This window comes from Haemorhous mexicanus, chromosome 3, assembly GCF_027477595.1.
Source record: "Haemorhous mexicanus isolate bHaeMex1 chromosome 3, bHaeMex1.pri, whole genome shotgun sequence".
Lineage (NCBI taxonomy): Eukaryota > Metazoa > Chordata > Aves > Passeriformes > Fringillidae > Haemorhous > Haemorhous mexicanus.
The window spans coordinates 75,365,735-75,388,503 of NC_082343.1; the positions used below are offsets into that span (position 1 = coordinate 75,365,735).

The 22,769-nt window shown below is 32.2% G+C and overlaps 1 protein-coding gene across 1 annotated transcript in view; it reads right to left on the reverse strand.

Moving 5' to 3' along the window:
* The window catches only part of GRIK2 (glutamate ionotropic receptor kainate type subunit 2), a 353,523-nt gene that overhangs the window by 140,358 nt on the left and 190,396 nt on the right, over nt 1-22,769 (reverse strand). Inside the window, exons 9-10 of the mRNA XM_059842388.1 lie at nt 18,749-18,862; nt 10,436-10,642 (exon numbers count right to left, since the gene is read on the reverse strand). Of these exons, the coding sequence (XP_059698371.1) occupies nt 10,436-10,642; nt 18,749-18,862 (321 nt within the window). The remainder of the gene's footprint in view (nt 1-10,435; nt 10,643-18,748; nt 18,863-22,769) is intronic.

The following is a 22,769-nucleotide window of genomic DNA, read 5'->3' on the forward strand; positions in this document are numbered from 1 at the left end:
CACTGATTTGAAAAGATAACATCTGTAATTTGCTTTCAAGCTTACAATCTCTCCTAAACTGCCTTGTTCATGCTGCTACATTATAGAAAATTTTATACCCCACAAGAAATTTTTAGTTTTATCACAAGATCTTCATTTCTTTTGAAACCACTAGGAACTTATTAGGGCTTTATCGCTATTTTTATTATAACTAGCCACTTAAATTACTTTGACAGGAATTGTTTCTCTAGTACCTTTCACAGGATCATAGTACAATTCAAGTGGGGAGAGATCAGGAGGTGTCTAGTGCAATTTTCTGTTCAAAACATCTACACGGATGAGACAGTTTGCTTTGCACTTTACCCAGTCAGTGTTGAAAACCTCCAAGGAAGGTGACTACATAACATTTTCAGATAAGCTGGTCCACTGCTCGTCTATCCAAAGAGTGAAAAAGTTTCTACTGACAAGCAGTGGAGCAGGCTGTTTAGAGAGGTTATGCAATTTCCACCCTTGGAGGTTTTCAGTTTATGCTTGTTGCCTTTGGTCTTCCTGCCAGGCTCCTCTGTGAAAAGCCCAGATGCAGCTTCTTGATAACCTCCTCACAGGTCCTGGAAAGCTGCTACTAGAAATTATTACCTTTGCCAAATGTGAGTAACACACCACAAGGTAAAAAAAAAAAAAAAAAAAAACAGATTTGATAGCTGAATATAGACATCATAACTTCTTATTTTTGGGATCCTGATTTGTATCATTTAAACTTAATTGCTAACAATACCCCTTATAGATGGAACAGTAGCATCTGCAACTTTATTAACATAATGAAGTACTTTACCATAAGGAAGTAACATATGATGACAGTTTCAGTAGATACTGGCTGACCTAACACATATGTTTGTAACTGCTGAGGTGCTTCTCAGTATCTGTTCAGCAACAGCAAGTCACGGAAGACAGGTGGTTTACACAAATTCATTTCATTGACAGTAATATTACACATTGGTTTCATTCCTTTAGAACCTCTTGTGTCAGCATGGTTAATTCTTTTCTTGGCAAAATCTTGAGCAGCAGTGGTAACTAATGGTTTTTTCATCTACTCTCCTTTTAGAGAGGATCCTGATCAAGAAAACAACAGGATCATTTACCTAGAGGTAGATTTTTTTATTTTAAAGGCAAAATGTTTTGTAGAGGAAATTTGCATTCTGTCCACTACCATTAAAAACAGTTTTTAATATGAATTTACCTAGACAAAAATGGAATGTATGGAGTGCATGGAATCCTTCCTTCAGTGACTTAAATAGGATAAACCATATGTTTTGATCAACATAGCATTGTCCAGAACTGACTTTTGGTATTGTTTTCTGTTTGCTTCTTTGTTATTACATGACTATTTAGTCAAGGAAAAATTATAGTACTAAGCCAGCAGGAATTCTCTAATTAGTTAATTTACATTATTTCCCTTTATTCAGGGTTATGCTAGTCAATTCTCGTTTGCCTTTGCCGGTATGGATAAGATTTAATAGCTTGTAGATATAATATGAGTACTCATTAAAAACAGATATAGTTTCTGTCTGTTGATTTATAATACAATTTTGGTAAAGTATTTTGTCAACAGGGAAGCAAATTGTATGTAAAAGGACTAGAGGTAGTAGACCATGAAACTATATGTAGCAGGAAGATGGGTGAGTATTCATTTCAACAGTAAACAAAAAGTTTTTATCACTTTCAGGAATTTTGTAAGAAGGTTTCTTCTACTTGTTAGAAAAGCAGGATTTACATACCCCCAGAAAGAGGAAATTGTCAAAGAAATTTACAAGACTTTGTGATACTGTGGCTCAGAATTCAGGAACGAGAGACTGCCCCATTAAGAAAAAAAATTAAAATTAGAATAGTTTGCAATAAAATGTTTCAGTTCTTCCTTGCTGTTTTACACACTCTTTCTAATGTTGTATTTTTGTACTAGAGATGTTTAACAAACATTAAAATTATTAGACACAATTCAGAAGCACATCTTCTTGAAATAAAGTACACAGGTAGCATTGATTCCTTTTTTTGTAGAAAACATTTTTATTGTTATACTCTCCTGGAAGTGTCTGGTTTTTTCCGCGTTGCTAACCAGCTGTCACCTAGAATTTCAGTTACTCCACTCAGGACAGAAAAATTCCTAGATTTTTTAATTTTTACATAATTTCTGTTCTCAAATGAATGGGGTTTTATCAATATGTTTTGGTGAATTTATTTAATCACACAACAAATTTTGACTTGTGTCAAATTTGACTTAATCTCATTTTTCTGTATTACTTTGTCATCTGCAATTTTTCACAATGGAATCAAATAACGTTTTTGCATATCATTTGGATGGAAGTAGATCACTGCAGAATATGCCACCTCTTATTGATTTACAATACTCAATTACAATTTTTGAAAGCTATAATTTCATCAGTTTAATTAATTAATGGAGTAAAACTTATTAATATGAATAAAATCAACCTCTTGGAATTCTCAATTAAGCATTAGATTCCAAGGTCTTAGACTTAACTATAATTGATTATCATTATAAACAATAAGAAAAAATTTAGTAATAATAAAACAAAATTTTAGGAATAGAAATCAAATAGAAAACAGAAGTAACATTATTTTCTTCCTAAGACACACATAATCAGTTTCATTTCATGTATTTTAGACTTATGTAAGTTTGCAACCACTGTCTTTTTTTAACTGCATTTGATATTTGTATAATTTTTTTAACAACTGAATTATTTTCAATGCCCTGAGAAAGATAGTACTAAACCAGCAGGAACTCTCTAATTAAACTTAGTTTTTCTGGAGAGAAAAAAAAAAGAGTTATTTCAACTATCATGTGCAGCATTCAGTGCTGTCACTCCCATGTTTTATGAACTTCAAGTTAGGTTGAAAGCAATCCTTCTGGCCCTCAAAAGGTCTATTGAAATAATGTAATGTTTAAGAATGTTTAGTGTAATATTGTAATATTGTAATTCCAAAATGTAAAAGTAAAAAACGATGGGAAGATCTACACTTATATTATTGATGCAGTGTAATAACAAAGAAAAGACAATTCAGTTAGGAAAAGCCACCACAGAAATATGTCATTGTTCTTTTCTGGAGTAATCCTGTTGCCCTGAGAATAACAGATCAGACTTGATACTTTCCAGTTCCCCAAACAGTATGGATGAAGTGTTTCAGTCATCATTCCCAGAGACACATCTCCCACAAGCACATCCTGAAAATCTTTTGCCAAAATGGTGTTTCCATGAAAATTGACATACTCAAGGTTTCCAGAGCCCCTCGTCCCTATCTTTCATGAAACATTCACTTTGAGATATGTTGAAATTCTTTGGAGATGATAAAAGACCAATTGCAGCATTATTAATAATCCCTAATAAACGGGATAAGCCCCAATGGAAATTAGCTCTGCTATTAGAGATTTCTATTTTTCTCATGTACTTCACTTCAGGAGGCATGCACATAGAAACAAAAATCCCAGTGTTATTTTCTACCATTCTTTACTATCATTATAGCAACAAAAGTAAAAGATCAGATAAAGGTATGAGGATATGAAAAGTGTAATACTTTTATGAATACATCCCTAACCCTGGATCCAATCAATTCCTAATCATTACTGTAAGCATAGATGATGCTTGAGCTAAAGTATTATTGTTTGGAGTTTCATTTGAAAAACTTCATGCCATTTCCTTGATTGACTATGATTCACTTTGCTGGCAGCACAGTGAAAGTTAATTACAACTATTTGCTGTACAATATTTCTCTGTAACTGAAAACTAATCATTTTATAAACCCAAGTGCATTAGCAAGGGATTTCCATAACACCCTAACTGTAAAAGAACAATATAATGTCATATTGCAGCTAAACAAACAAGAAAACAATATCCACTTACTCTTAGTGTCAAGAAATTTCAAATAAACTACCCCTGGAGTACAGATCTCCAGAAAAAAATCCATACATCTCAGAGCACTTTGAAGACCCTACTGTCAAAATCCCCTGCTATCTTTGGTGTCAAATTACTGAGAATGTAGTTAAAATTTTTCATCCGGTTTCTTTAGGAAGCATAGGTCACCATTAGCTCAAAAAATAATGAATTAATATTTACAACCCTTTAGGAACAATTCTAATACTTTGTTATTCTCTACGACTTTCTGCATTATTAGAAATTTTGCTGAGTCTTGCTTTACTAAGCGCAGACTGTCTGGAAATTCCTTGCTCTTTGGAAAACAAATTTCTCACTTAAAACTTCTGCTCTATAAGTGCATCTTCATCTTGAAATCAGCAACAATTTAACATTACTTGAACAATCAGTAACAATTTAACAGTACTTGAAATCAGTAACAATTTAATAGGGAATTTGTATATGCACATATATGTTCCTTACTGAATGAATATATAATTTTGCAAACTTGGTCTAAACTTCTGGATAAGTATTTCTTTGGTATATTAGATTACTGACATTTTTTCCCCCATTTCTCTGGAATTTCTTGTGGATTTATGCATCTCTACCTGAAGTTTACTTACTGCATAACTTTTGCTGAGTTAGGATCTGTCTGGACATTTTCCTATGGAATATCATATATAACCTTTATTAGAGAGTGACAAAGTAGCCATGAAAACTGTCAACTTGTGAGCGTAGAGATGGATGTTTAGCTGTTGGTTTGAAATTAAATTGTATTGTCATGTAGAAGACCATCTCCTTACTTTAAAACAAACAAATAAACAAAAAAGGAACACAAGGTGCATAGTATGGCATATCTGAGTGAATTACATTGATAAATTCAGACACAAAAAATATTTGAAGAGAGGTTTTGTAGTCTATAAATAAATACAGTTCACTTTAAGTGAAAACCAGGATCTTAACCAACGGGTGAGATATGACTAGTTCTTGTCAGGAACACACTGATACTTATTCAGCTTGAGACAAATTACTTTGGAAATAAAAGGTCAGAGCACTTGAAGGTGTGGATTAATGAATTAGCAATTAGACTGAAAAGCACTAAAAGGACAAGTGATATTTTCTGGCATATTACAAATTATCATAAGAAATTATCCTATGACCCCAGGGCATGTTTCACACAGAAATGAAATGCTGCTTTAATGAGGAAAAAAAACACACAAACAATAAAAACTGGAAGCCAATATGAATACTTAAAACGGCAAAAACACATATGAAAGGTATGTTACAGGCACTTAAGAGTTAAATAGTCATGGGTGCTATATCATAATACAGAATAACTGGAAGAAGTTGGTATATATTTTTAAATATTGAATAATGCAAATTAGTAGCTTTATTTAAAGAGACAGTCGTGCTGGACTTCCAACATAGCTTAATAAATGTAACTAATAATGATTACTGGAAATTCAGAGAAGAGAGCTTCAGCATAGAATAGTAATGCTTAATCAGCAAGGTAAATAAATAAATAGCAAGGATAAAAACGCACACATAAGAGATGGCTTTCAAACAGCTAAACAGAAAAATGGGGAAAGAGATAAATTATAAATAAAACATGAACAAGCTGAAAATACAAACCCAGAAGGAAAATAAAAATGAAACAAAACAGCAGCATTTATTCTGTTATACGTTATTTTATTTTTTTTTTTACTGAGAGAAAAGGAAAAAGTGAATTGTGTCTTATTTTTTTAGGAGAAGTAGTAAAAATAAAAATAAAATGCCAATATACTAGAAAAACAATGATAAAACAAGGTTAGTGGAAATCAGTAATCATTCAGCGTACCATCTATGTGTATTCACCTGAGTTGCTGGTTCAAACATCAATAGCTGAACTGCAGACTTGCCAAAACTCTGTTATTTATGGTCTATTACCCTCAAAGTATCAGAGATAAAATTTATTATATATAGAAAACCTTTAGCATAAGTGAAATTTTCATCATATGACACCTGAGATGCAGTTGCAGATTCTAGTTCCACTGATAAAATGGGGAAGCCATGAAGCAGACATGGTGCTTTAAAGAGCACTGACAGTCAACCAATGTTACTGCTGAGCCAGTTTAATAATGATGAAAAGGGAAACATTGCCCTTCCTTCCTTCCTTCCTTCCTTCCTTCCTTCCTTCCTTCCTTCCTTCCTTCCTTCCTTCCTTCCTTCCTTCCTTCCTTCCTTCCTTCCTTCCTTCCTTCCTTCCTTCCTTCCTTCCTTCCTTCCTTCCTTCCTTCCTTCCTTCCTTCCTTCCTTCCTTCTTTCCTTCCCTCCCTCCCTCCCCTAAAGATTCTCTAATTGCCTTTTACCATCAAGTCTTCTGATATTTTCACTAATAAAAGAGCCATGGCTAAATTATCCTACATTGTACTGAAAATCTAAACTGTCAGATATTTTGCATTAAAATTACAAGAAGAAAGAGGGAAGAGATGTTCTGTAGCCTTTCCTTGTAAGTCTCTATATGGTAGGTAGGGTTTCCTGTAAGTATAAAGGGAAGAGGTAGAGTCTGAACAATAGGATGAAATGACATTTGAAATGGAAGAATGCGAAAAAAAATAGGTAGAAAAAAGTAAAATTTCACTGGCTCAAAAAGGAAGGAACCAAACACCTACACAATCAGTTATTAGAAGTTTTTTTTTTTTTTACTTCTACACAATAATACAAAGAATTTGACTATAGGTGTTCAAGATCATAAGAACCTAAATTTAAAATAAGAGAAAAAAACCAACAGGTTATTGGAGGAAAAATCACTAAAAATATTTAAACCAATTATATAAACATCTATTCTGTTATTAAGGGAATAAAAAGTTAGTAATATTATTTTTAAAAATGTAAGTATCTGGTGTGTATTTATTTTGAAAAATTTATATTGATTATGAAAAATTCAAAATATGGTGGAGTAAAAAATGTTATGTCTAAAGTTACTAAAACTCAAAAGTTCTTTCTAAATGTTCAACTGTGTAAAATTCCTTCAAGCTGAAAATCCTGTTCTTAGAGACAACGAAAATTCTGACTTAATCCTCACATATGATTAAAGATTGTGATCTAAAAATTGGACCTTTTCTGTAATTATTTATGAATCAAAAAAGATCTGTAAGCCTTGAAGTGTATTTGTGCTGCGTAAACTTTGTGCTGTAGAAGAACCATTCAAAGAACCCTTCAAAAATAGTTTTTTAATCAAGTACATATAATAATAAATTATTTCCTTGTGGATTTTTTATTTATAGCTCTGTCAAAGTATAAAACAGCATTTTTTTCCTGTTTTGGAACCCAATGTTAAGAATTTTTTAAAGTACTTTTGGATCTGTAAAGTAGGATGTCGAATTTTCTAAAAAAAAATTATATATTTTTATTCTGTCTGTGCTAGCTATATTGGAATATAACTTACATGCTTAAACTATATGTGCCATGCAATATAATCCAGTGACATAAGAACTTTTAGCACTTAAGAACAATCTGAAATATTCAAGAATTTACTATTCAGTTCAAAACCTATTCAATAAATCAGTCCTTTCATAAAGTTTTTGTCCTTTCATAAAGTTTTTGAACCAAAGGCAGCAAGAAAGCATACTTTTTTAATGAAGAATTCATCAATAAAGAATGGAGATATCTGGAATTTAGCTCCTCCCTTAGATATGCAACAATCATATGTTGAACTAACTTGAGAAGTGGGTAAAATACTCAATGAAAAATTGTGGGAAAGAAATCAGAGTCTTTAAGTGGAGAAATTCAATTCAAAATTTATTCATAGCGAAATATAATCTGTATTTCCAGTCCTAGCTAATATTTGTCTTACATTTGCAACTCTGGAGACCAGTGTGTTTTTCCCAACAAGAATTCATTGTCAGTTGTCAAAGAGAAGGAATCACTATATAATTTTCACTGACAGCATTTACCACAAATTCAAACAGAAACTACTTATTGCTTGGAGACTGATATAAGAATGCAGGTGTGAACTGCTTTAAAACAGTCAAGGAAAGAAGAAACATGAGCAAACTATGGGAAAGGAGATTGAAAACAAACAGACCCTGATGTAAACACTTCAGGCTCTGTTCATTCTATAAAGCTTAAATCCTGAGACTGACATGATATGTTAAGTTCAACTATCTTTATTTTATTCAGATTGCTGAGCCCTAGCAATTATGCAAAGTGACTAAAGGCTGATTTAAACAGTTTATTTAAATCTTAGATTTATTTGTTACTTTTAATCTTTTATATAAATGGTGCATTTTCCTTTCTACACATATACCAAAATTATCCATTTCATTTATTCTTGGATTTTACATTTTACATGTTACCCTTGCAAACATATATGCTGTAGCACAGTGACCTTTTTCTCTGAAGTTAACTGACAGATAAACAAAAAAAAAACCAGAAAAAAATAATTTCTAAAAACATTTCTCAATAGATTTAAGTGCTATGGCAACTTTAAGAACCATCTTTAGTCTGTAGACTATTTTAATTAGAAACTCTTGTTGAAAAATTTAGAATCATTTAACCTTTCAAAAATAAACAAACTGAGTTTATTAAATTACTTTACAGGAAAGAAAACCTTTATGACAATTTAAAAACATTCTCTAAGGGAAAAGAAGGGCTGGGAAGTTCATGGACCCTGTGAAGTACTAACCATATGGAAATACCCAATTTGGTAACTGTCTCTTTGGAGTTCACTAAATTCTTTCACCTCACTTTTGAGGTCTGAAGTGTTGCTTGCTAGTAAAATGCACGTAATTTTATAATAACATGCATGTAAATAAAGGGCACAGATGTATAAATAAATTGCATATATTCAAATAGATTGTATGTATTCAAATAGATTATAAAGTAAGAATTGCTAAAATGAGAGAAAAGTTAAAAGCAAAAATTATTAAATTGAGAGAGACTCGTAAAAATTATGGTTCAGATTAGGAAGTTGGATAACATTTTCCATGTGTACAAAGACAGTCTCTAAACTTTTCTGACTCCTAAGCAAAAACCATTTGAATAGAAAAAGAATAAATTTTAATCTGTGTTTAGTTGTATATTATTTATGGGAAAAAGACTATCTGTTTCATTCTATGTTATGAAGAGGAAAGATGGGGAAAGCTACTGTTTCTGACACTTCTGCAACTTGTTCAAATGCATTTTATTTCAAGATTATCTTTTTGTAAAGTTTAGGAGGTCATACTAGAGTCTTCTTAAGAATGCTTTAAGGCTGAATAATAAAATATTTATAAAATTGTGATTTATATTTGCTTCTTAATAAATACTTGCACAATATCTACTCCAATAAAGGAAAATTAGCTCCAGATGAGAGCATTACCTAACAAGCATCAAATCTAATATTTTAACAGGCCTATGGACTTATTCATGTGTAAAAAAGCACATTTATAGAGATGGACAGAGAGGCCAACTAAATAAGTTTTCTTTCTATGTATGTGTACTAGGTATTATAAATACACACATTTAAAGAGAACATAACTATATTACTCCCACGCATTCTTCTTAAATGTGTGAAGCCAGGCATAATCAACATCTGTTGCAACACCAATACCAGATTATCATTTACTAGAAAAGCATGAAGAACAACCCTCCTAGTAAATATGTATAATTTGATTTGCACGTTTCAGCCCATCTGCTGAAATCTTAAAGCAAATTGAAACAAGATAAGTAAATATTTTTTCAAGAGATTCATGCAGGTTTTGCCATCATTAAGAGGTTCCACTTGAATTAACTTCAGTCTTCTATCTATTTTAAATGACAGTGATGTGCCGAATATGTTTCATCTCAATCCTTGACCTCATGTCTACAGAGAAAATGCTATCAAGCAATTCACCCAAATAAGTTCAGAAAGGAACAATGACATAATTTTTAAATTTATGACAATTTTTCTAAGAGACTGAATTCTACTGGAATGACCAGCTGAGAAAGCACATTTTGAAGAACACAAAGTAATACCTCCCTTAATCACTTACAGTCAATTGTAATGGTATCTGGTGTGATGTTGCTTTGTTCCATCAGTAAATGTTGACATTTTCACCTTACTTCCTGTACTTTATTGTTAAAATATCAAGATGAATATCAAATGATACATGTGTTTACACTACATGCAGAGAAATTTCTGTAAGACAAAATCTCAGCTCTACTATCAGAAAAGGAGACCTGACTTGTACTGCTTTAGCAAATTTTGTTATAAACCAAAATTTTGTTATAAAACCTCTTACATGTGTTCTCAGAAATAAATTCTGAGTACTATTTATTTCATATTTTGACTTAGACATATGCTATGGAAAAACTAAACCAAAGCAAAAACTGCCTATGGGCGAAACAGAGATGCTTTATTTTACAAATTCTTCACTAAAGAAATAATGGGTATCGATCTATTTGCACCAATTCTCAAAACATCTGTATTTTGAAAACAGTAGTATTCAAATGGAATTATCATAAAAGTTTTACAATTTTTATAGAAGGGTTTGAAATCTAAATGCATATTTGAAAGCTTGAAAAAGTTGACTTACATGATCAATTAGTTCACGAACCATTCCATTCCACTGTCCGCTGGCATCTTCTTGGGCTCCATATTTTCCATCTTCCACCAGTCTAATCTCATAGGAAAATCCAAGGATAGTAGACAGCTCCCTGAGGAGGTCAATGCAATAACCTTCAAAACGATCATTTCCATACAAGGGTTTGTCAGACTTCTTGAACATAACATATGGCTCTTCCTGTAAGAATCCAGACAGAATGGATAATGAGTGCCCCCATGCCTTTCTTCTCATCTTAAGTAGTAGACACTCATGTGCTTACATATGCATCACTCATGACATCATTCCCTGTACAACAAAATAATATGAAAACCAGAATCCTTTTAGCTTCAGCTGTGTGCGTGTCTGAAGTCTTCATATATTTTCAAAGATTCACTTTTTCTTTTTTTTTTGGGAAAAAAATTACACTCTCAGCACTGTAGACATATCTTCAAGGAATGCATATACGCACTAAATTTAAATGTACAGTAATATAAAATGTATTGTTTGGATAGATGATGTAAGCATTTAAAATGCAGAAAAAATGTGCTTCGGCAACTGAAAAAAATTCATTAAAACTCTAAACATTGATTAAATATTTTAGTTATTAGATTTTACACTTTTATTTATACAAGTATGTAAACTGTTTTCTCAATGCTTTATCAGGCAAAGCATAAAAAACCCACATGGGAAGGAAAAGGTCAGTGAAAGCACCTACTTCGCTATTGCCTCAAGTTATAGGCTGCCATTTACAAGACTACAGTAAAACCTGAGAATGTTTACTCAAAAAGTAAGTTCTCTGATAGACACTCGATAAAAATTGAATTAATTTCTTTAATCATTTATCTTCTAATGTTTAAATCAAATTACAATGTAATTTTTCTTTTGCATTAAGTGGTGTGCAAACAGCAAGCAAGTTAAAATGATTGGCAGAAAAATCATAATTATAGAAAGAAAATTTACATTTTGCAAAACATTATTTTTAAATCTATTCCTCTGTATAAGGTGGCCTTTCTCAAATAGAAAACTAAAGGGAAAAATGCAAAAAACAATTGGTAGTTTTCCAATGCAATATGGAACCAATATTCAAGCTGCGTTTGTTAGGTTAAACTCGGTCTTTGCTCACTTTTGGGAGAGATTCTTTTCATTTTTTATAACTAAAAAGAAATATAATCAAGTAAGGTAAGAAAAGTAATAGTTTATTCAATCGTTGCACCAAACACAAGACTCAGTGAATATTTAGATAAACCCTTCAGGGCAACTTAAGAAAATTTTTACACACACAAATCCCTGCATCACCACTCAGGGGGGTTAAAGGTACCTCATTCCAATGGCACCTGACTGCTTTAATAAATCAACACTCCTAATGTAATCTTCTGCCTTGAGTTTTCCCATAATTTAAATGTTATATCCACATATAACTGGAACTTTAGTACATAAGATTTTACCCAAAAAAATGAAAAGGGGAATGCAGGGAAGAATCTTGTTCTTAAAAGAGCTGTTATATACTCCTGTTAAAATAGGTAAGGTTACAGCCATGTTTTCATGTACATCGCAGATCTTTATACGATAGCTAGGAACAAACATGAAATAAATTGTCCAGCCAAACTCCTAGGATGTTTTAACAGAAATTTCTCAAACAGGTAAACAAATGACTCCAGAAGAGCTTCTCAAGATGTAGTACTGACAAGAACAAAGACCTAGCAGAAAATGTGAAAGTTGAAAAAATTTAAATGACAAGGATCACTGAATAATTCTTGAGAAACAGAGATGTTACAGAGCAAAAACTATGTGTGAAAATATGTGTTAATAAACTTGGGACGTTTATATTAAATATCTCAAAGAAAACAAGTGTAAGAAAAACAATTTTTTCAGGTGAAATTACAATTCCTTAAAGAAATCACATCACTGTCCAGGCAAAAGCTATGCTATGACAAAATATAGTGTGCTTTTTTTCCTCTGGGGTAGCAGCAATTTTCTTCACATTAACTAGTATGGTTTGGATTTGTGCTCAAATCAGGGTTATAACACAGGAATATTTTCATTACTGCTGAGCAGTGCTTATACAGTGTCATGACCTGTTCTGTAGGCATGAAGGAATTCCAGTGTAGCTTGGAATGCTCATATGAACAGATCCAAGACATTTGCTCTCAGAGTTGTTCAGATATTCACACTATTACACACCCCTCAATCTCTGGAATCCTGGCAAGATTCTTGATAACATTTTTGTCTCTGTCTTCCATTCCAAGCAAACCTGAGTTATCTGGGACAGAATTTAAATATGTGCAATATCAGGGAGAACTTATATTTGTCAATTTATGCTTTTAATTCCCCTTTACTTAATCAACACAGCAGGATTTTTTTCATTGAGCAATTCAGCTCATTGATACATTCCTACATATTTTTCTATCAGATCATTACAGAAATCCTCAGACATTTTATCTGTTCTACTGATGAGTTTTTATATTTTGTTAAAGAAAAATAAAAAAATCTTGCAACCTTTCTGGAATTCTTAGCTCCAGCTCCATATCATTTATATTCTTTACTCTGGCCAACTTGGATAAGGCCTACCATAGTGTCTGTACTACTATTTAATGATTCTCAATTTTTGCTGAGAAGACTGATCAATAAGTTATTAATACTCTCCTAATGGCTTTCCAATCCTACATTAAGTAATTTCTTACTGCTACTTTTTCTTATAGTCTTCTACTATACAAAACCTTTGTGTTTTTTCTCTTCAGACCTTTTACTTGCTAAGTAAAGTGATTTCTGACTTAACTTGAGCAGGGTTGGTGCTGTCAGCTTCATCTGTTATAGCTCTTATTAATCCCAATGTTTTCTCTAGTTTGCTTTTTTCCTTGAGTAATACGCATTCTAAAAACTGAACATGGCATTCAGGTATCCTGGAGAAGTGCAAAGTGTTCTATCTGCTTCATTTGCTCAAGCTTTAAACTTGGAGAATGGGCTAACGTAAAACTGGTTGCTAATCCTACTCTCAGGAAAGTCTTTATTCATTAAATGTACAATCACCATTGCTTCTTGATGGATTATCACTTCCACCAAAATTGTTCACTAGGACAATTATCATTGATTAAGTAGGTGGAGTTTTTAAACTAAACGATATGTAGATTGGCAGCTGGTTTATGCTGACTTTCACAATTTTTTTTCCTTCAGTTACTGAGAACATGACCCTTAAAAATTACTAGACCACATCACAAAACCAGTACTTGGAATCTTCTAAACAGCTTCAGTTGAAATTAAGTCTTTCAATACACATCTCCCCATGAAATCAGGGAACCACCTTCCATTAGTGCGCTTGGAATGGCATGAGTAGCTTGGAAACAAAAAGTCACTGACTAAACACTGACCGTAGACTCCAGAATGAATCTCAGGAAGACACAACGTTTCCAGGAAACATTGTTACTCTAAATTAACAACAGATCAGCTTGTTACAAAGTTTTAAGATCAAAGTCATCATTGAATGTCTCATAAGACGAAAATATCTTTAGTGAAGAAGGATGAAGAAGAGCCCCACCCATCCCAACCCAGATAAGCACTACAAGTGAGAATGCAAAAAAACTTGTACATGCAACAAATCCTTTTTTCTGAGAAAATTTACTGAAAAGTAAACTTAGCTAAAATACTGCAATTAAAGGTCAAGCTACAAGGAACAGTGGAATCACAGGTAGATTAAAAATCATATTTGCAAATAGAAGATAAATCTTTGAAAATTAATTAATATTGTAACTTTACAGACAGCTTTTACTTTTAAAAATATACAGTTAATGCTTGAATAAAAGCACGCTTATTCTAAAAAACAATTTTCTTTGACTTTTTCTTTTCAGATTTGAACAATAAATATTTACTTGAATTATTCTTGTGAGTTATATTGTATTTCAACTACAAAGATATTACTAGAAATTACAATAAATTTTAAATTTCAAGTTCTTTTATTTTTTATTAATATTAATCAAACATATAATTTTTTCCTTCATACTTGCAACACAGAATAGAATCTTTTTAAAAGAATCTAAAATTTATTACTGTCAGTATTGAGAAAAGCAAAGCAAAGCAAAAACATTTTAATAAGTCAACAAAAAGAAAATGGAAGGCCTAATAACGAAATGGAGAATCATTTGAAAATTGGCCACTGTTAGAACAGAGATTTTCATTATTAGCTTCTGCTCACCAGAAGGTCAGATACTGGAGTGTTAAAAGACTGTCACCTCTTAACATTTATATCAGATAGAAGGAATACACAATAAGTTTTCACAGTAGGCAGTCAAAATTCTAATGGGAGAAGTGAAGCCACTAGTTCCTATTAATCAAAACTATTGATGGGTGATCCACCTTCATGAAAATAGCAGGTAAATAATTTTTTTAAACTTTAATATTCTTTTAATATATATTAATTTAATATTTGACCATTGAAAATTCATGCTTGAGTATCCAAGAGAAAAGGGAGAGAAATTATGCACAACCCTTTTGATAAAGCAGTATATATCAATAAAATACATTGTGGGAACACTATACTTTGAACTATGAAAAATTGTTCAAAAATTTATTATAATTATTCCTTCTAGTTCCTTCTGATTCTATTCCTCTTTCAAACCATTTTTTTAAGGGAAGTACAATAAAAAAGGTAATTTCACTTTTCAAATGCGAAGTAACAAAAACTACTAAATTTGAGAACATCACACACCTTTCATAACTTTCACACATTCCTTGGAAAAATTAAACTTGACAACTGTGAGCTTTTCTGAGCTTTGATGTAAGCAGATACAGAAAAATACATAAAAGCTACACAGGAAAGGAAACAAGCATTTATTTTAGCATAACAGGGCAATTGAACCAGCATGACAATATGTACAGGCTGGTATGAAATTAGCATTAAAAAAAGCCCTAAGTACCATACACATACCTTTATAAACATGGAAATTGAATTCCAAAGATAAAACTCTCTCAAATTTGAAGTAGAAGATATACAAGAACAAAAATATTTAGATACTTACATCTAAAGTCTAAAGAGAAGGAATGTTTCAGAGTTCTGGTAGGAGTCAATTTAGGAGAATCAAATAATAATAAATCTTTATTGCTGAAGTTGAAAATTTGTTTTCTGTTGGTTTTTTGTTTGGTTTGCTTTTCTAAATGCAGAATATTTAAATAGTAGACTTTTTAAATGAGACAGAAATTCTGAAATTTCAATGCAGATGGTTTTAAAATAAAACAAAACAATCATATCGAAAGGATTGATATATCCAAAGCTATGAATATAAATGATAAAAACCAGCATACTTATTACTTTTCAAAAGTTTTCCCCCTTTCTCTAAAAAGACCTGACTATCTCTCCATGTTCAGTTGGTGCTTGGGGCTGCTATGGGTTCAGAACTTGGAAATCAGACAGGTTTCTTCACAAAAATTACACGTAGGTAAATTTCTGAGAAAGGTTGAAGTCCTGAGAACCCCTGTCCAGAGCAGACCATTGAATTGTTGAAAAACCAAGGAATAATCTTTCAGCTAGCTACCTGTAAAATGCATTATGAAAAACTCAAGACAAAAAGGAGCACATAGTTCTGTCCTTCCTTGAAGTAGATGAATTTATGAATCACAGTTTATATTTTATTATTTTTCCCATCAATATATTTTTCTTCTTCTAGAGACTCAGCCACCAGTAGAAATGCAGGGTATACTTGCAGCTGCAAAGATCTGAATGACTGCAAAATATAGGAGGAAAAAATATTGCTCCAAATTTCAGAATCAAAAATAAAAGAAAGACTGGGATATTTAAGTGAAAAGCAAGCATTAAGGCAAAATACAGAGAAAAATGATTAAGGCTCCCCAGCTGGCAGTCTACTATAGACCATAGTAGGGAATTCTCAAAGTGAAAAATACATCATAGGAAAACCATATGAACAGCTTAAATGACAGAAATGCCTTTTCTTTTTTCATTTAAGCAAGGCTTTGCAGACTCAAAAAAGGAGAGAAAAGCTGATGATGTAGGTATATTTCTAGGAGCTTTAGCATTTTATATTGTTCCCTTGCATTGCTACAAAAATGAATATTCAGTAATATGCTTTCTGTTCAACAGAAATGTATTCTTTAAGCATAAAAAAGATAAAACTAGCAAATGAAGCTAGTACATGTGTTTCTGCCCCAAAAATGTTTAGGGTTCTTTTTACTATTCCAAGTACAGCTCTTCCAATTTGTACCACTTCTTCTGAGTACCATTCTTCATAGCTGAAAAGAGTAACTGCAATTACCAAAACTTATACTAAACAATAACTGAAGTAAAAAGCAACTTGTGACACTAATTTAAAGTCCTTTTTTTCATGCATTATTTAGATGCCTGCAAAGAGGATGGATACTTTTAAAAGACCACTAACCAAAAGATTACTTTTAAGAGAAAGGTCATCCTTGATTATAGAAAGCAGCTTTTCTCTTAAATCTCAGGAGTCTTCTTTTGTGAGCTTTACTAGATTAAAATCAGTGCTCATTGGCAGCACTGCTACTTATATTTGTGCTATTTACCATTTCTTGAGCTAATTATTTCAACCAAAATCATGCTGGTGTCACTATATGAGAGCAATATGATACTTGGAGTACATTAGCTCAAGCCTCATCAACAGACAGATGTTAAAATACAAACAAACATGAAACACCCTAAATTATTGAGTGTTTCATATGTAATCTCACAGGGATTGATCCTTGTCACGGTATTGTTATCACAATCTGGAATCAAGCACACACTGATGGCTATTGAAGAGTGCAGATACAAAGGCTGGTTCATTTCTGAGTAACAAAGGGAGCAGGGGCAGAGACAGGACTTCATTCTGTAAAGCAGAAATTCTAGGTTCACATGGATTAAAAATACTTGCCAGTAAATAGTGTCAAGAAAAATCCTAGGCAGGGTATCTGGTACCAAGCAATAGCAGTATAGAGAGCATGGGAGATCAATTTGAATTATTAATAAAATTTACTTGATAATACAGTAGTTTTTACATGTAGGAAACGTGAAATTCAGTGGGAAGGAAATTTACAGATTAATACTCTAGAAGATATGCTTTTATTATAAGAGAATATATGACATTCATTTATATTTCATTCAAAAAAAAGAAACAAGGGATTATAAATTTATAAACTAAATTATAACTACAGTGGACCATTACTATAATTAATGGTACGAGAGGAAGTTGTGGTAAATCTGCGCTTGTTTTAGCATAACAAGAAATTACATCTGAAAGTGAGTCAGTTATGTTCCATTTTATATATCTGGTGTTTCTTTTTCAAGTAGTGAAACAAATGAAGAGAAGGATTTCAGAAGATTTTCTATCACTTGTAAACAGACCTTATAAGCAGTGAAAAAGTTACCCACTGGATGGGATTATATTATTTATGTTACATAAAAGGTTAAAAGCACACTGGCATTTGTGTCTATGCACCTGTAAAAATTAATTCTAGTTTGAAATGTCATAATATATATTAGTAGGTAAAAGCTTCTTAATAAAGTATACAACCACCAGGAAGCAGATTATTTTTTAATATCTGCAAATTCATGATAATGGTGACAGCAGACAAACACACCAGACAAGCTTCTGGGAAGTTTTAAAATTACATTGAAATGAAAATTAATATTTCAAAATTACTTTGAGGAAATAAATGAACACTTATTTTTACATAAATAAATGTGTTTAATTGTAAGTAAAAAATGCCTCATTCACTGCTGTGAATTTGTCAACAGTGAAAATAATACAGATGTTACTCAATTTGTTTCTTCTGGTCTAGTTCAAAGGACAAATCAATTCAATATCTGTATGACTAAAAATTTCATCTCAATAATTGAGCAATAGCAATTCGAAATAAACGCTAAATACTTTGTACTTTCCTTTGAGGTGTTAGAACAGCAAACAAAAGCAATAAATTTTTGCTGGCTAAAATCATCAGGCTAACAGACAAAACACATTTTAAAACCAATTATCTTTTGTAATCTCATCTGGCACTGAAAAAAGCAGCTTTGTAAAGAAGAAAACATTTCAGTCAATTTAACTTCAGAAAAGTTAAATTACTAAACAATAACATAACTCTAAAATTGGGATAGCCTGCTCACAATGAAGGTAAGAGTAAACATCCATGACTAGCTGATCAACTGGTATCCACTCATGGCACCATAAATTCCAAGTAATTCCAAGTAAGTTCTAAGTAATGGCAAGGCACACTGCAGACTGTTCACTACTATTGCAATTAGTGTGTCACATTCTATCTGCTTTTCTGCATAACTGCATCTCAGGGAAAGCAAATGCAATTGCTTACCAAGATGGTAGTGACAATTAAAGAGCGATTGGACAGGGAATCTGTGATGTTTGCTGGTTTTCCTTTCTGATTCTCTGTCATGTTAAGGCCGCTCAATGGATCCCAAGTTCCAACCTATAAAACAGGAAAATACTGTGTAAATTGCCCATTTGTTACATTTCAGCATCTAAAAAAGAACACTTTAAGGAAATACAGATTGCTTCCAGGGGAAAAGAACTGATTGCTAAGAATTATTATTAAATTTTGTTTCATTTTTCTCTGTCATTACATTTAAAGTCTGCTTATTTAAAATATGCTTAGCAATATCTTAAATTATGTTTTGTGAAGTGTGACATCAGGTGTAAAAATGGTATGAAGAATATCTAAAGCTACCCTTAATACTTAATTTTCCATTTCTCAAGATAAACCACATCTGAAGATAACAGGGAGAAATTAATTTACAGAGAAGACAGCATTGTCTCTTCAAAAGAATTTACCCTTCTCTGTGATCAGAGAGAACATCAGGACAAAATATGTTTTTGGGAAAAGCAATGGAGAAGACAAGAACAGGTAATACTTAATTTACTTACAGATAAATCTTCAACACATGAGTATTTTGACATTTTATACTTCAAAATAAAATCTATAGAATTTTTATCTAAGTAAGAGCATACAAGGCTATGCTTTAAGGTTCAGGTCAAAGACAGATTTACATACTAAATAGAAAGTAATGCGGCTTATCTGTAACTTATCTGCATTTTCATTCCTATACAATTATAATGGTAAATATAACTACCCATTTTAGAAATCAGAATGTTTGTATTACTCCACTGTCTGCAAAACCCCCACAAATATGTCTTATTTTTATTTTAGACATGATTTTAAACATCATTTTAAAAAGTAATATCTATAACACAAGGTAAAGATATTTTGAAACTAAACCTAAACAAAAATTAAACACTTCTATAAGGATTCATTGCAAATGTATGTATATATATAAACACACATAATTTTTTAAATTATCTTTTCAACTGAGTCCAGAAAGACTGTTTCTATACTTTTAAGGGATTTGTTGCCACAGGGTTGTAAAGTAAGTTTAGGATTCAATGTGGTGTAGATCAAAAGTGTTCCATTTCAAAAACTGAGACTACAGCAGAGCATGAATTACTGGATGCTGTAATAAAGAAAAGATAAATTTGATCTCTTCTTCTACAATTTTCTGTCCCACAGGAATCAATATTTTGTCTGTCTTCCTTGCTTAACACTCAGTTGCAAGAAGTCACTCTTTTGAACTTGGCCATTCACTATCTCATAAACTGATCAAAGAATCATGAAGTCAAGAAAGAATATGTGTGTCTCAGAAATACAATTGGAAAACAACATCTGACACATTATTTCAAAGTATTGAAATCAAGCCTTGCTACCAAAAATTCTCTCCTTCATTTACTGTTTTAATACAATTTGATTTAGTGAATTGAAAGGCTTTCAGAAAACACAAAATGTTCAGCCTTGCAGCTTGGCCACAATCAAGAAATTTTAAAAAGGTTGCTAACATTTAATTGCAGTGTTCTGCTAATTATGACAAGCACAGTGTTTGCTTTACTTCAAAGATGAAACAAGAGCAGGATAACGAGGAATGACAAAGATGAGAACTTGAGCCTGACGCTACATAACTGAAGCTGAATTAATCTCCTCTATGAGATATAACTTCAGGTACACAAGTAGCACAAAAATTTCTGAGGAAACTCCAACATCTTATATGATCATTTTCAAATCCTAAATTCATTAAATCATTTGCTTTGTTCAAATTCATGTTTACAATTCAAATTTATATTGGCAAAAGGTAAGATATTGCTAACTAAAATACATCCTCTCCTACTTTTTGACATAGTCACAACCACAAGCAAATAAATATCAACTGTTAGAATTTGGATTTTATCTAACTACAGACGTAATCTACTGCAGACCTATAAGAATTATCAACTACATTACTTTAAAAAGAAACTTCTGCCTTGATAAAGTGATTTATTGTTTTTCTAAATTAAATTCATTGTACTTTTGCTGCTGCTTTTGTTAACCAAAAAATCTAAGAAATGGACCAAAAGTCAGAAGTTCAGAATTAGACTTTCTTTGGATTATCTTTGCTGATGACCTCAAGCCTAACAATTTGTACCACAGGTTCTTACGTGTTACTGATGTGTTTTGCTCCCAAATCACACAAATGTATTTTCAAAACTGCTTCTTACAAAAAATTTGTGCAAAAACAATGCAGCAAGTTAATATTTTTCTATTTGTTTCAGCACATTGCTTTAATTTTTAAATAGCTTTTTGAAATTAATAGAATGGCCAATGTGGTTTTACTAGAAAAGTTTAAAAGCCAAAAATGAAGAAAAAGTGCATCAAGGTAGTCTATAACTGAAACTCAAACAAGCTACAATTTAAGGTATTGCATCACATTTGTTTTAAACAAACGTGCAGATTTTCCTAAAAAATGAAACAGGTATTCATATATGCACTTTAGAGAGAACATTCACATAGTAAATATATTGTAAATATTGATTATATTGTCAAGCCCTCTATATCCTATTATTCTTTCCAATTTCCCTAAATGGCTAAACTATTCTGAAGTGACCATGCCAATCTGAATATTTTGACACTCATTATCCAAAGTACAGGATCCAAACCAGGTGTACCCATGGGCAGGTGTTCCTCAGTGAGACAAAGAAAAATGATAGAAAGAATTACCTTAGGCAAAAATCAGCTTATTAAATTTGAAACAATTCCAAGAGCTACATTCATCATTGAATATCAAAGGGTATTCTGTAACATGGCAATTGCAGTGGTCCTCAAGAACATGGACTACAATTTCCCAAATCCATGTCAAGTGTTAAAAACTTGCATCCAAACTTCCACATATTTGACTTCCGGGTAACTATCAGGTTACTGCAGTCCCTCAAGACCAGATATTCCCACCCAGCTGGACATGCCCACCCAGCACCACTTTGTAGCTCTGCAGGCTACGGAGGCTTTGACTGTGTATAAGAACTGCTTAGGAATTGCTCAAACACTCCTGTGTTATCCACCCTGTTTTCAGTTCAAATCCAAATCACAGCCCCATAAAAGCTTATATGAAGGAAATTAGCTCTGTCCTCGCCAAACCATCAAAATATTTCACCATCCCCCCAAAAAAGAAGCACTGTACACTCATGGAACTTAAATTGTGCTGAGTTTACATGTGCTCCAGAGCACTTTACAGAGATTCAGTCTCATGAGATGCTAGTCCCAAAAATTCAGTAGCTTTCTTACTTCAGCATGTTTCAAAAGTGATTTATCTTCATGAATAGATAAGTATACTTTCAAGTATTATTCTTTTTGATTTTTCTTCTAAGTTCTCCTAAGAAAATTATCATTATTTTTGCTCTGAGTCAATCAAAACTGTGAATATGACTCACAGTGAAGTGCCACAAGCATTGTATTAGGAAGGATCATTGCCTTTCTGCAGTGCTACCCACTGACTAAGCAGCCAGAACTGTGCTCAACTCTCAAAGATTTTTCAACTTTATCTATACCTTCTTTATTTACTTTTGTGGAGTAATTAGTAGTAGTGGTGATTACATCAAGGAAATAATTATACTCCATTAGGAATAATAATGTATCTTCATATTTCTGTATTTCCCATTTGCAAATTGCTTAATTTATTTTCCTTTCTTCAGTAATATTAATATTCATGTCTTCTTTGCCAAATATAACATAAATGACAATACTTCAATAGTTTTGGATCCCACAGATTTACTATGTCTTTGGTCTTTTTTTTCCCTCTCTTTTTTTCTCCCTTCACCACCCTGTGAAGGTTTCTGAAAAAGGCTTCAAGCCAGTTGCAACATCTCTTATTCAGGATTTGTGATTCTTCTTCAGTGACAAATTTTCATATCAAAAGCCATATTAAATTCAGGTATTTGTTATCTCCTTGAAGTATAAAATAATATTCCTCACAATGCAGTCTCAGAGTAAAGACTGATTGACTGCAATTTAAATTATAATT